This window comes from Sabethes cyaneus, chromosome 3 (assembly GCF_943734655.1).
Source record: "Sabethes cyaneus chromosome 3, idSabCyanKW18_F2, whole genome shotgun sequence".
NCBI lineage: Eukaryota > Metazoa > Arthropoda > Insecta > Diptera > Culicidae > Sabethes > Sabethes cyaneus.
In genome coordinates, this window is record NC_071355.1 from 172,760,779 (window position 1) to 172,773,651 (window position 12,873).

Sequence of the window (12,873 nt, forward strand, 5' to 3'; positions counted from 1 at the left end):
TTTGTTTTACAATGATAACTGTATTGAGTATTAGGTATAAATAAATAAATAAAAAAAATTAATTAGACAACTAGAAGATGAGACAAAATCATAACACGTTACACGTATAACAATGAATAAAATTTTTAAACGAAACTTCATAGCATCACTGCACCTTTCGCATAGCTCACATCGATTACGGTTGACTTTGCGGAACGATGCGGATATGCGTTGGTGACGGATTCGCAGAGCTATTTTCAAGGATTGAAAACGATGGCAGGGTGAGCGAAAGTAATCCGTGTAGCAGAAACATGCTTCAACTTCTAATGGCCTAATTATGCAGTTTGAAGTGGTTGGTCGATACGCCTTGCAGCGAGAGATTATCCGAGAGCCAGTATCGATCGAGACGAGTGTGGTGTACCAGAGTGGATCGGGTTTCGATCGATATTTCCGCTAATAGAAATCAGATCAAATCGATATAGACTTAATTTCGAATTTTCATTAAATAAATTAATGTAAATTCACCGAATTTTATTGGTTTGGTTTTTATTCGGATTCGTTTAATTGTATTCGGATTTGTTTTGTTTTTCAATTAGAAATGATAAATACTAAATTACGCAGTTTTACAAGGTTTCTAATTTCATTTTAATGCAACCTTTTAGCAGAAAAAAATCAATTTTTCATATTCAATATATTCAAGCATAGAATTTTTCATATATATTCCTCTGTGATGTTTCCGTTACATTTGCTAGGTCGGTACTTTCGGACATGTAAAATCGTTGCGTGGTGATAAGTCTATTCTCAAAACTTTGCAGACTCGAGTTATCTAATCTAGTTACACTGAGCGAGAACATTGTTCGCAGAAGAACGATGGGGGACACGCACAGAACAAAATTAATCTGTGGCCCACCGGCATGTGCATGCTTCACTGCAGTAGGATTTTTGATATCTCGTCCGGCCGAATGATGGAAGCCATATTCATCTGATGCAGCTTTCTCCCCAAGGGAGTTTGCCGAAATCCCCGGACCGAGTTTGATGAAATTTTATCCAGCGCATCGAATCATCTATGCGGTTTGCTGCCCTACTGAGATTAGGTCATGCTGAACAGCATGTTTTCCGTATCGTGTGCGTTACCGTAGTGCGGGGTATTTAAATTGATGAATATAGGCAGAGCGGGCGATTCAAGTAGGACACACAGATTTCAGAATCTGTTCGAGAACGGTACTTCCATCACAGAGAACAGACAGTTGATTCGTCATTCTAAAATTCTTATGGAAAAATTAAAAATTAAAAATACAATTGCAATCACCTAAGAATATTAGAATATTTTATTCAAAGCTAAATGTAAAATAATATTATCATAGAGTATATGAGTTTCCAAACAAGTGCAGATGAACGAAATATGAATAAAATCATATAACTCGGATCACGTAAATTTTACGGTATTCTAACCAAATTTGGTAAATATAATACACAAACCGAAGCTTCCAGGTTGAATGTCTGTTTTCTCTGCCACAATGTGATGCACATCAGATAAATGGGGAAAATCACCGTAGGCAGCCCATCTCCTGTACGGTTGACGCATGACTTGTTCTACTTGGTAGGTGGCGTAATTCTTTCGGTTGACTTCATGGACATTTTCAAGCAGGATATTCCTATTTGCAATCGATATTGGAATAAACCGGAAATTTTCGGCCCTAGCTCTGATTTCAAGGCACACGATTGAAGTCCTATTTGTAAGGTATTCTAGTGTCAATGAGATTGAAGTGTTGTCATGCATCACCATCTTGTTCCCATCGACCTTTGTTTGTAATGTAAACTAGAGATGGTCGGGTAGCGGAAAATTTGCCCAAAACCCGCACCCGTACCCGTACCCGCCGGTTTCGGGTCGGGTTCGGGTATCAAAAATAATAAACTTGCGGGTTCGGGTCGGGTACGGGTCTTTAATTTTTTTCTTAATCGGGTACGGGTCGGGTTCGGGCATTCAAATTTTCATACCCGACCATCTCTAGTGTAAACACTTTGCCAAAATTTGCACTAGAAATGCAGTCAATCAAACGAAAAAAATTTGAGCTTTACAGCCGCTCAGTTGGTTTTGAAGTATGATGCTGGTCTAACAAGCCAGTCGTCGTATGTTCGAATCTCGGCTAGGCGGTGCTGCTAGATAGAGTCAGAAGGATCGTGGCACTAGTCCCGGACCTGTCCTCTAATAGCCGGCTGCGAAGTCTGTCGATAAAGAAGGGTCAAGTTCTCAACAGGACGTTTATATCCATGGCTTTGCTTTTAGCTACAAAAACTCTCATAGTTGGTTGCCGATATTATGTCGGTGGAAACTTTGGCTTAAAGCAAAATATATAAATATAACATATACGTTGTTACCTTGCCCAGAAGAAATACTTACAGTCCTAAGGACTATGCCATCTAAGAAAATAATGGAATTTGGCATTGTGCCTGAGTATTTCTATACATTTTTTTTCGCTTGGACCACTTTCTATTGCACGTTCTCTTAGTTACCACCGTATGAACTAGGACCTTCGTAATGATTGAAGCATCATTTGATTTGATCTGATAACTGATGAGAAAGACTATTTAATAAATTTGACGTTTGTTTGTATAATTTACTAAGACTTTGTTCGGATAAAAAGTATAATATTTTTTAAACTTTAATAAACAGTGGTTTGGTTAACAGGCGAAACATTTTTAGACAAATAGACTCCACAGTGGTTCGCAGTCTTTTAACTTAACAGAGAAAGAGGACTCCTTTGAGGCTTAATTCCATGTTAGGGGCTGCCGCCTGCCGATCGCCGTCCTCGTACCAGTGTGGGACTCAGACCATTTAGAAATGGAGCTTTTCATTTTCGCGATAGCGGCGCGCCCCGTGGTCGGATATGCAAACTTTTGACCGCGTTTTGTTGTGTGTAAAAAGTTCGATTTGGTCTATTTTTTGCATATGTTAATTCGAGATATTTATTATTCCGTAGGAGAAAAGAAAAATTGTCACCACTAAAGTCCATCACCGATTTGGCAAAATTAATTGGGTATTTTAGCGGTATTTAAATTCTCACATATTATGATTATATATGATGTCACCGTAAAGTCACATGAAGACTTTTTCAAATTTGACGAGTAAAAGTAATAAAAAAAAGCATTTTTTCATTTAAAAATTTTTTTTAGGATAAGACGATAGCTTATAAGTAAACCATTTTTCTTCTCAGGTCGCCTTAGACAACACAGTGGATAGATAAACTATGGTCATCAGCCGATACAGGTTTCATATGGGAGCTGTCAAAATGAAAAGCTCTATCAGAAAGATAGAAGAGAGGAAGAGAACTTCTGACATCATTTCAATCAATCGGTTTGGTTGATATCTGTCAAACAGCAAATCATTCTATTTTTGATTTTTATTAATTTTTTCATCAAATATTCACTTAATTGAAATAAAAAAAGAACTGTTAGATTCAGAAAACGACGGGCTATCAAATGAGGCAAAAAAGCAACTTTTTTGGGAAAATTAAAATACCCAATTAATTAACCTAAAAGTACCGTGAATTCGGGTGAAATTGATCACTTTTTCGAGTAAATTTTAAATATCTTTGAATAGAAACATATTTAGGAAGATGATTCAATTTTAAAATAAGTACTGTAGTGCTGGCTACACGACAGTATCATCTATATCTTATATAAATAGTTTTATTTTAGATAAAACTTAATGTAATCGTGAAATTGAAAATTTACAAATAACGGGTGAAATTGATCACGTAGAAATCAAGACGATATTGCTATTAAACCATACGCTCTGACAGCAATAACCTTACGTGCAGTATAAAATCTGGCGTAATCGAGATATTGCCTGTATGTAGGCAACAATGTCGCGTACAGCAACTAGCACAAAAATCAAACAGTCAGCTCTACATTAGCATGGTTGATGCATCTGCTAAATAAATATGAACGATAGAAAAGATATTAAGCCAATTTTAGCATCGTAATCGTTTGTTTTTGTTTAAACATTGCTGTATATATGTGTAAATGTACGATTTTCGTATACAATCTTCACCAATCTAGTGAAACAAATAATTTAATTCTCCTCATATACGGGAGCTTGACTGTCTCTTTGAATGTGTAGTTGCATTTCGCTATGTAAGCACAAACCGATCTCTTGCACTCTCATGCAACTGCCATATGGAGCGTTTGTAAAATTTGTGCGAAGTATTGTCTGTCTTTTGCACCCTTTTATAAATCTCCATTCTGCTTTACAGAAAGAATAAACTTTCGTAGGTGGCAGCTCCATTTCGCACCCATAGCGATCTAGAAATCTATGTTGCCTCAGTTCATGATGTTATCAATCGTTTTATTTCGTAAAAGGTCAAATCAAACAATTTCTGTCGCATAATTTTATTCATGGAAATTATCAAAGCACAGCCAGATAATTAGAGAATCGAATTAGTTCTATCAAAATTTCCTTCTGCAACGAAATTTGTGTTAACAGCAAGGAGTTTTATCGGGCATGTTGAAAATTGCGATTCGATCAAAATAGTAAATTTTAAAAAATCAGGCCATTTACAAGATCAATCCTGCTGAAAGCCGAGTGACTTTGACCTGTAACTCAATCTTTATATGGATGGGTGCATATTCAGCTTTATGAATCAGTATAAACGTAGAATAAAGAGTTTTTTACTCGTTAGTCCAAGCTGATCAATTTCACCCGACTGATCAATTTCGCCCGAATCGACGGTACTATGGCGCGAATCATTAAACGCACAAATAAGCTCTCAGGATTAGCATAAGCATAGGATGCCACCCGTTTGTTGTTACTCCGTTATTGACTAGGACCGCTGAAAATTGCAAAATGATGGCTGGAAAAAGCATACTTGGGACGGCACCCTATTCCTCATTGTGCAAATGCCGGCCTCGTCCGAATGCTGGTCCTGGTGAGATGGTAAGAAATATTAGTCCAATACTAGCTACTGAAGACCAGGGAATCCTCTGCATTTTAACGATCATTTCGAAAGAGATATTGTTGTTAGTACACTCTAAAAAATCAGCACGTCAAATGTACGTGAAAAATCATGTAACTGCACGATATGCGTCAAATATTACATTTTACATGACAACTATGAAATTGACGTGCATTGTGCGATATATTCAATGGGTTAATAATATTTGCCTGATTTTCCTTTACATCAGTTAGACGTGTTAATGTGACACTTCAGTGAAATAAGTTTACGTGATTATCATGTACCGTCATCCGGGGCGAGATCGTGCCAAAAAGCATAAGTTTTTGTTCTTTAGCTCAGTATACACGCAATTTACGAACTAAGTTGATTTTAAACCTGTCAACATATTCTAAATCAGTGGTGCCCAGGCATAGGCATGGTGCGGGCCAAACGAGATCGCCCCATGATGTCGCGGGCCGCAAACTCCTCTGGCCATTCCTGCACATAACAAAATGCAAAATATGCGGCAATAAAAACCATTTTCTGGGAATTACCACAAGATTTGAACCGGAAAGCATTTGGAACTACAAAATGCACGATGCATTACGACTGATTTAAGTGATCCCTGTGTCATCTAGAAAATTACTCATAAGTCCACCATCTCTCAAATCAGTCCGCGGGCCGCACAAAACATTTTGAAGGGCCGCAGTTTGGCCATCACTGTTCTAAATTGTTCAATTAACAACTACCGTAGAGATGGTTTAGTTACAATGAAACCTAATTTTACTGGAAGTGCATGAACTTTGGCACAATCTCACCATTTCTAGGGGGTAACATTGTGCCAAAAACATAAAGTTAAGGTAAATACCTAAACAGTGAACATTAGCATGTTTATAAACAATACACATAAATATTAGTATAAAGTAGTTCATATGGCGCCGTCCATGTGGGGCAGGGGGTCGGCCAAAAACGACGCATCATATCAAAAGTATGAACGAAAACAACACGGGGAGGTCTGAAATAACTAAAAATGAGTTCGTAGTCAATGGACAGCCTTTATATAGCCAGTAGCGTTTCTAGGGTTAACAAACGGGAGATACATGGAGGGTATGAAATGGGGAAGGCAAATGAGGAGCGTCCAATATAGCTCTAGCCATCCCAAGCCCCTACCTAGCGCCTCCACGTGGCCATACCTGGTAATGCTCTATTGAGTGGCCAAGCTAGGAGGTGCGATGCTGGGTGGTTTCCGGCTACCTGACTTCAAAACCGAGGTTTTGGGCAGACGGCGGAGCCAGACGGCCTAGCTAATTGGTAAGCCTAATAAGTTATTTTAATTATTTTTTTCGTTTTAGCTTATGAAGCATCTACTGCTATATAGTAAAAACTTTGGCCAAAACGAGTTTTAATACTGCACATGGATACCAGAATGAAAAATTAAATTAACTATTAGAAGCACTTATGGAACCTCAAAGGACGCTACTTTATTTCATACGAAGGACTGCTGGTGAGATTGTTCTATTTTTACCTATATATACCACATTTCATCTTAGGGCCATCTTATCTATCATATTATTAACAGTATTACAGCCCGGACTCGATTATCCGGGTGACAATTTTTATTTTCAGCCCGGATAATCGAATCACCCGGATAATCGAATTATCATTTTTGGTACAAAAAATTTTTGGGCATGTCAAGTTTTTTTGACTTTTAGGTATCAGAAATGTTTTATTTATTATTGATCTATCTTCCCAAAAGTCGGAAAATTCCTTTCTTACGATTTTTTCCACTGATAATTTTTTTTGGACCATATTATTTTTTGTATGTTATGTTTTTCAATATTTAGGTATTATAAACGTTTTTTTTTATTATTGATCAATCTCCCCTAAAGTCATAAAATTCCTTTTTTGCAATTTTTTTTATTGATGATTACGATGATGATGGTAATGGTGATGATGATGATGATGATTTTTAAGTAAAAAAATTGATTCCATCATCTGTTAGTTCCATATAAATCATGTAAGTTGTATCTGAAATGTGTAGAGCACTTTCTATAGATTTTTTCGTGATCTGATGGTTTAATACGTGGTTTGCAATGAGTGTTTTGTCGGAAAATTCCTTTCTTACGATTTTTTCCACTGATAATTTTTTTTGGACCATATTATTTTTTGTATGTTATGTTTTTCAATATTTAGGTATTATAAACGTTTTTTTTATTATTGATCAATCTCCCCTAAAGTCATAAAATTCCTTTTTTGCAATTTTTTTTATTGATGATTACGATGATGATGGTAATGGTGATGATGATGATGATGATTTTTAAGTAAAAAAATTGATTCCATCATCTGTTAGTTCCATATAAATCATGTAAGTTGTATCTGAAATGTTTTGAGCACTTTCTATAGATTTTTTCGTGATCTGATGGTTTAATACGTGGTTTGCAATGAGTGTTTTGTGTTTTTGACATTGATTTTAGTACTTACGGCACTTAAAAGGGCCTAACTCAAATTTCCATCGTAGGAGGATTTTAAAGGTTTCACCAGAGATGCAGTACAACCTCACGAATCGACTGGTGAGGTCCGATTTCATAGAGCATTTTTTTGATAATAACGGTCTGGGGGTGCACCGTGACAATATATTTTATTAATTACTCTTCATTAAAAATTATATGAGAACTATTATATTCATAGAGGCGGTGATAAAAAACTATGGGGAAAAGATAGCTAACAAAATCAATAATCTTAAGGGAAAAAGGATTAAAGAAATTGCCTTGGAAGAACAACACGAAAAACATCTTAAGCGGAGTGTCCCACTAAATAATACAGCAGATGCAACAGATGATGTAGAGAGTGTTGAAGCGTAAGAATGGCTAATGCTTAATAAGGAACCTTGGACAACTGTAACCAATAAATGGCCTGTAAGCCTTTCCAAACGCGAACCATATTTGCTTGCGCGTTCAGCTATACCGAAACTCTTCACACTGTTCCCTCATTATACTTATCGCTTCGGGAAACCATGATCGTGATCATGATGAATGACGAGGCCTGCTTTTTTAAACCGGGTACAGGTTGGGTTGTGCACGAATACGGGTTTTCGGGTTTCGGATAAACTGACGCGGTTTATCAAAGCTACTCTGTGGCGAGTGATGTGTTACATACGCATTTTGCGGGTACTCTCGGGTCCTTCCGAATCGCACAGAGGGTTGCGACAAGGGGAAGGACTCTCCTGTATATTATTCAACATCGCTATTAAAGGTGTCATCCGGCGAGTTGCCATCGAAAACTGTAGAACGATCTTCAGCGAGAGTAGCCATCTCCTAGCCATCGCAGTCGACCTCAACATCATTACTAGAAACCTTAGGACGTCGGAGGCTAAGAGGATTGGGTTACAAATCAATGTGTTGAAAACCAAATACATGGTCGGAAGAGGCTCCAGAGAAAACAACGTTTGCCTTCCGCAGACAGTGACTATTTACGGCGATGAAGTGGTTGACTAGTTCATATATTTGGGATCTCTGGTTACCAACACCAACAATAATTCGAATAAAGAGATTCAACGACGCATTGAAGCAGGAATCGAGCCTGCTTCTGCCTATGCAAAACACTTCAACCAAGGAGCACACGCCGCATATGCTATGATCAATGTCATAGTCAGCAAGCGAAGGTTGTGTGTTCGAGCAATACCTACACCCCAATAGGTGGAAAGAAAAATAGGTAATCCAAATACCCTCTCAGCAAATGTTCGACAAATATTGGAAGTATGCAGAACTATTTTATATTCAGAAGTGGTCGGCGGTTGCAAACAAAGATATGCGGAGATTCGATGAGTTACAGTCAGAATTAGAATCCTTATTTCTGGTGCTTTCAGAGTTTACCTGCAAATTGGTTAGATTTAGCTAAAACCTGGTATCGATTAGGCGCTAGCTTTCATAAGCTGATGTCATTGAATCTGTAGAGGCGAACCAAACCTACACTCTTAAATGACTCTACCTGTAAATTGGTTGAATTTAGCTAAAACTTAGTTAAAACTAATTAAAAATCCCCTTAAAGTGTAAAAACTCAGATTTTCAGTAGTATTTTAACTAGAAAATTGGCAGTAGGAACTTGAAAGTGCGTTATTTGTCAAAATTGTCGGTAGCAAGTAGCCATAATTGATTGAACTTTGTACCCAAAATTTGAGTTTGAACACCTTAAGGGCATTTTAAGTAGTTTTATCTATCAGGTATTAGCATCTTTGGCTCAAGCAGCACGTTCCTCACAATCATGTTTAGTTTTAGTTTTAACTAACTTTTAGCTAAATCCAACCAGTTTACAGGTAGGTTCATTTAATATATACGTTTAGTTCGCCTCTACAGATTCAATGACATCAGCATATGAAAGCTGCGCTTATTCGATGCTGAAAAGAAACATAGTTTAGAGCTTATACATGTAAAGTGGTTTAATTAATCAAATTCAGCATCGTAACCGGACATAATATCGATCAGCCTTTAGCACCGATCACTCGACAAAAATAGTTGGTGTTCAGAAGATTGTATCTTGTAACTCCGTAATTGGTGAACTGTCTTTTAGATGAAACGCACTAAAACAATAAGTTGCTAATTAAATATTCTATGTTTTGGAACTTCGGTAAAACTTGGGAAAAGGCAATTACGAACTGCACAGTAAACTTGTTTCTAAGTTCATTGCAGCTTAAGTTAGGAATCATTGTGTAGGTAGGTATATCGTATAATATAACATGCTTGAAGATCATATAGTTGTTCACTGCTACGACCACTAATATAAAACGACTCTATCAACTTCAGATATGCACAGTTCAAAATACCAACCTTAACCCAGCACCCAGCACTAGTAGCAGCGTTCAATTTCTATTCATAATGATCGATCTTGAGTACCGGCAAACGTCATAAAGTGCTGGATTCATTTAGCATGCTGCTTTCCTTTTCACCCAACCGTGCAGTGGTTTTAGTAGATGAACGCCGCTCCAGAGAAGCGTATAAACTTCTCGCCTACGATCACAACGAGTTTGTTCAATCAGTGCATCATTCGTTTTCGTACTAGGTACCTGATTACTAAGCTAAATGATGCAACTTTAAGATCTCGACATTCGAGATACTGAGGCTGCAGCTGGTAGTTACCAACCGCAAGTGAATGTGTTATCGTCATGGAAGAGCTACAGTCAGTTCGCAATGACCGGCAGCGTGAATACCTTTTTACCTTCGACAATATAAAATATCGAATTTTGGCTCCAAGTATTAAAACATTTTCAAATAGGCAAACTACAGGTGACAGTTCTCAATTGATTTTGGACAATCTTTGTGGAGTGTTTCGTTCGGGTAGACTTACTGCTATTCTTGGGCCTTCCGGTTCCGGAAAGTCTTCCCTGCTAAATATTCTGAGCGGATTACGGTAGTCAAATACAGTGGTGTTACGGTTAATTTAATAATAATTGCTATTTTCAGTCAAGCGGAAGGTGTGATACAGTTTAATGGAAATCGTTTGGGAGGTACAGAACTACGTAAAGTTGTATCATACACCGAACAGGAAGTTTCCCTTTGGATGAACTTAACCGTAGAAGAATCATTGAAATATACAGCAGAATTTCAAATGCCCGATTCAATGACAAAATCTACGAAGAAGGTTATCATTTTAGAGCACATCCAATCTCTAGGTCTGGACAAATGCAGTTCCACGTTGGTTCGAAACCTATCCGGAGGTGAATATAAACGGCTAGCGATTGCATTGAATCTTTTATCCAACCCGAAAGTGATGCTTCTGGATGAACCGACCAGTGGCCTTGACATAGTCGCTGCACATCACGTGATTTCGACGATGAAAAATCTCGCCCGTGAGGGGCGGATTATAGGGTGTGTAATTCACCAACCTAACTCGGGGATTCTGGGGATGTTCGACGATATCTACCTAATATCCAAAGGTAGATGCCTTTATAATGGCTCTTTGACAGAAATGGTTAGAAGTTTTCAAGCAGTCGGGCTAAACTGTCCTTTGTCGCACAATCCAGCAGATTTTGGTAAGAAATTTAATGAGCATGACAGAGCTAAACTCAATTAAAGAAGTTAAACCACGTTTTAGCTCTCGAAATAGCCTGTTTAGAGAATGATGAACGCGTTGCAAAACTAATACATAAGCAATTGAACGTAATAGGCCCTAGCCCGACGATAGTTTCTGAACTTGAAATATTTCGCGAAAGTAGTTGTACTTTTTGGAAACAATTGATGCTGCTTTTGAGGAGATCAACAATCTGCACTCTTCGTGATCCGGTAAGAAATTTGCAATAAAGTTAATTACAAAGCATGCCTAAACATACAAATATGGTTTGAACATACAAATTGAACTTTCATATCGTCGAGTTCTGACTAACGGTAAACATAAAAGAGTACCAAAAGCAAAGTATGAATTTACTCAGACGGCCTATCACCGCAAGTGAATTGTTGTTATATATTGAATGCATTACCAGGATGTGTAATTATTGATAATGCGTGTGGGTTTAATTAATTGCTACTTGTCATTACAGACTCAAATGAAAACGAAAACTGCTATTAGTGTGCTGGTCGGATTGCTGATCGGCACTGTCTATTATGACATTGGAAACAACGCGGCTCGTATCTTGTCTAACACGACGTTATTTCAATTTGTGCTGCACACCATCATGTTTATTACGCTGGGCTCAGCGGCCATTGTTTGTATGAAGTTCTTTTCTGGCATTTGCTAAATGAATTACTAACTGCACCTTTGAACCCTAGATCCGTTGGAATCGTCAGCGTTCATTCGCGAGTACCGCAACCAATCGTACGGCCTCTTCCCCTACTTTGTAACGAAAGTAGTTGTGGAAATTCCGATACTCATACTGAATGCCACTATTCTTGCAAGCATTACCTACATCATGACCTCCCAGCCGATGGAGCTGCATCGGTTTGCGTATTTCTGGACCATTTGTATTTTGTTTGGATGGATTTCTCAAGCCTGGGGCTTGATGCTTGGATGTTTTTTCAAATTACAAACGACAGCCATAGTTGGTAGTGTAAGCAGCTTGATAGTCATTCTACTCTCCGGCGTTTTTATTCCACCGGCCCAAATGCCTCTAATTATGAGGCTGCTGTCCTACGTGTCCTTCGAGAGGTACGCATACGAAGGCTATCTTCATGTAATCTACGGCATGGATCGCAAAGACATGGATTGTCCAGAAATGTTCTGCTACTATAACAAGCTTTCGGTATTCCTTAAATCGATAAGCCTACCGGAGCTCGATTTGATGACAGATTTCCTAGCACTTGCTACATGGGCTGTAACGTTGACTATAGGTTTTTATATTAGTTTAAGGCGAAAGACAACTGCCAAAAGTTGATGACTGATTAGCTTACTTAGTAGTAGTAAAGTTTTTCTCTCCAAAAACGAACCATTTTAATTTAAAACAATTATAGATGGCATAAATGGTTTCCTGAGCAATGAAAAATCTATTTATCTGAAAAGTGTATTTGAATCTACCTTTATGAACCTATTTATTAATAATAATAGATTGGGAAGTTGGCTGTTCAGTGTTTGAATAAAGTAGACGTTTTGCTTACTTTTACGCCAACGTTTCGATCCAAGATTTGGACTTCTTCAGGGCTTCTAGAATATGTATTTAAAAAGTGTCCCAATTCAAATTGCATCATGGAACGGAAAAAAACGCTGTAGAAAATTAACTGGTTGACCGATCCTTTTAAAATTTTCAGACAATAAAATATAAACCATTAGTAAGCTTTTGGCAAATGTATTTTATTCAACTTCAATACCATAACCGTATGCTCGCACCTTACGCTTAACTCCACTTGTAAGGCTCTGTAGAACATCTGGCTGCAGCTTCTTCTGTACAGAAACCCACTCTTTCTTTATGTCTTCCTCAGATTTGACCTCCTTGGGATGCTTCCCTAGTACCTGCTTCATAATGGGCCTTAGCTTCGGT

The 12,873-nt window shown here is 37.8% G+C and overlaps 1 protein-coding gene across 1 annotated transcript in view; it reads left to right on the forward strand.

The window, feature by feature from the left end:
* LOC128740421 (ATP-binding cassette sub-family G member 1-like) overlaps nt 1-12,273 on the forward strand; it is a 35,850-nt gene extending 23,577 nt beyond the window's left edge. The window contains exons 4-8 of the mRNA XM_053835960.1: nt 10,182-10,316; nt 10,370-10,938; nt 11,001-11,188; nt 11,443-11,611; nt 11,672-12,273. Coding sequence (XP_053691935.1) covers nt 10,182-10,316; nt 10,370-10,938; nt 11,001-11,188; nt 11,443-11,611; nt 11,672-12,273 — 1,663 coding nt within the window. The remainder of the gene's footprint in view (nt 1-10,181; nt 10,317-10,369; nt 10,939-11,000; nt 11,189-11,442; nt 11,612-11,671) is intronic.
* The last annotated feature ends 600 nt before the right edge of the window (nt 12,274-12,873 follow it).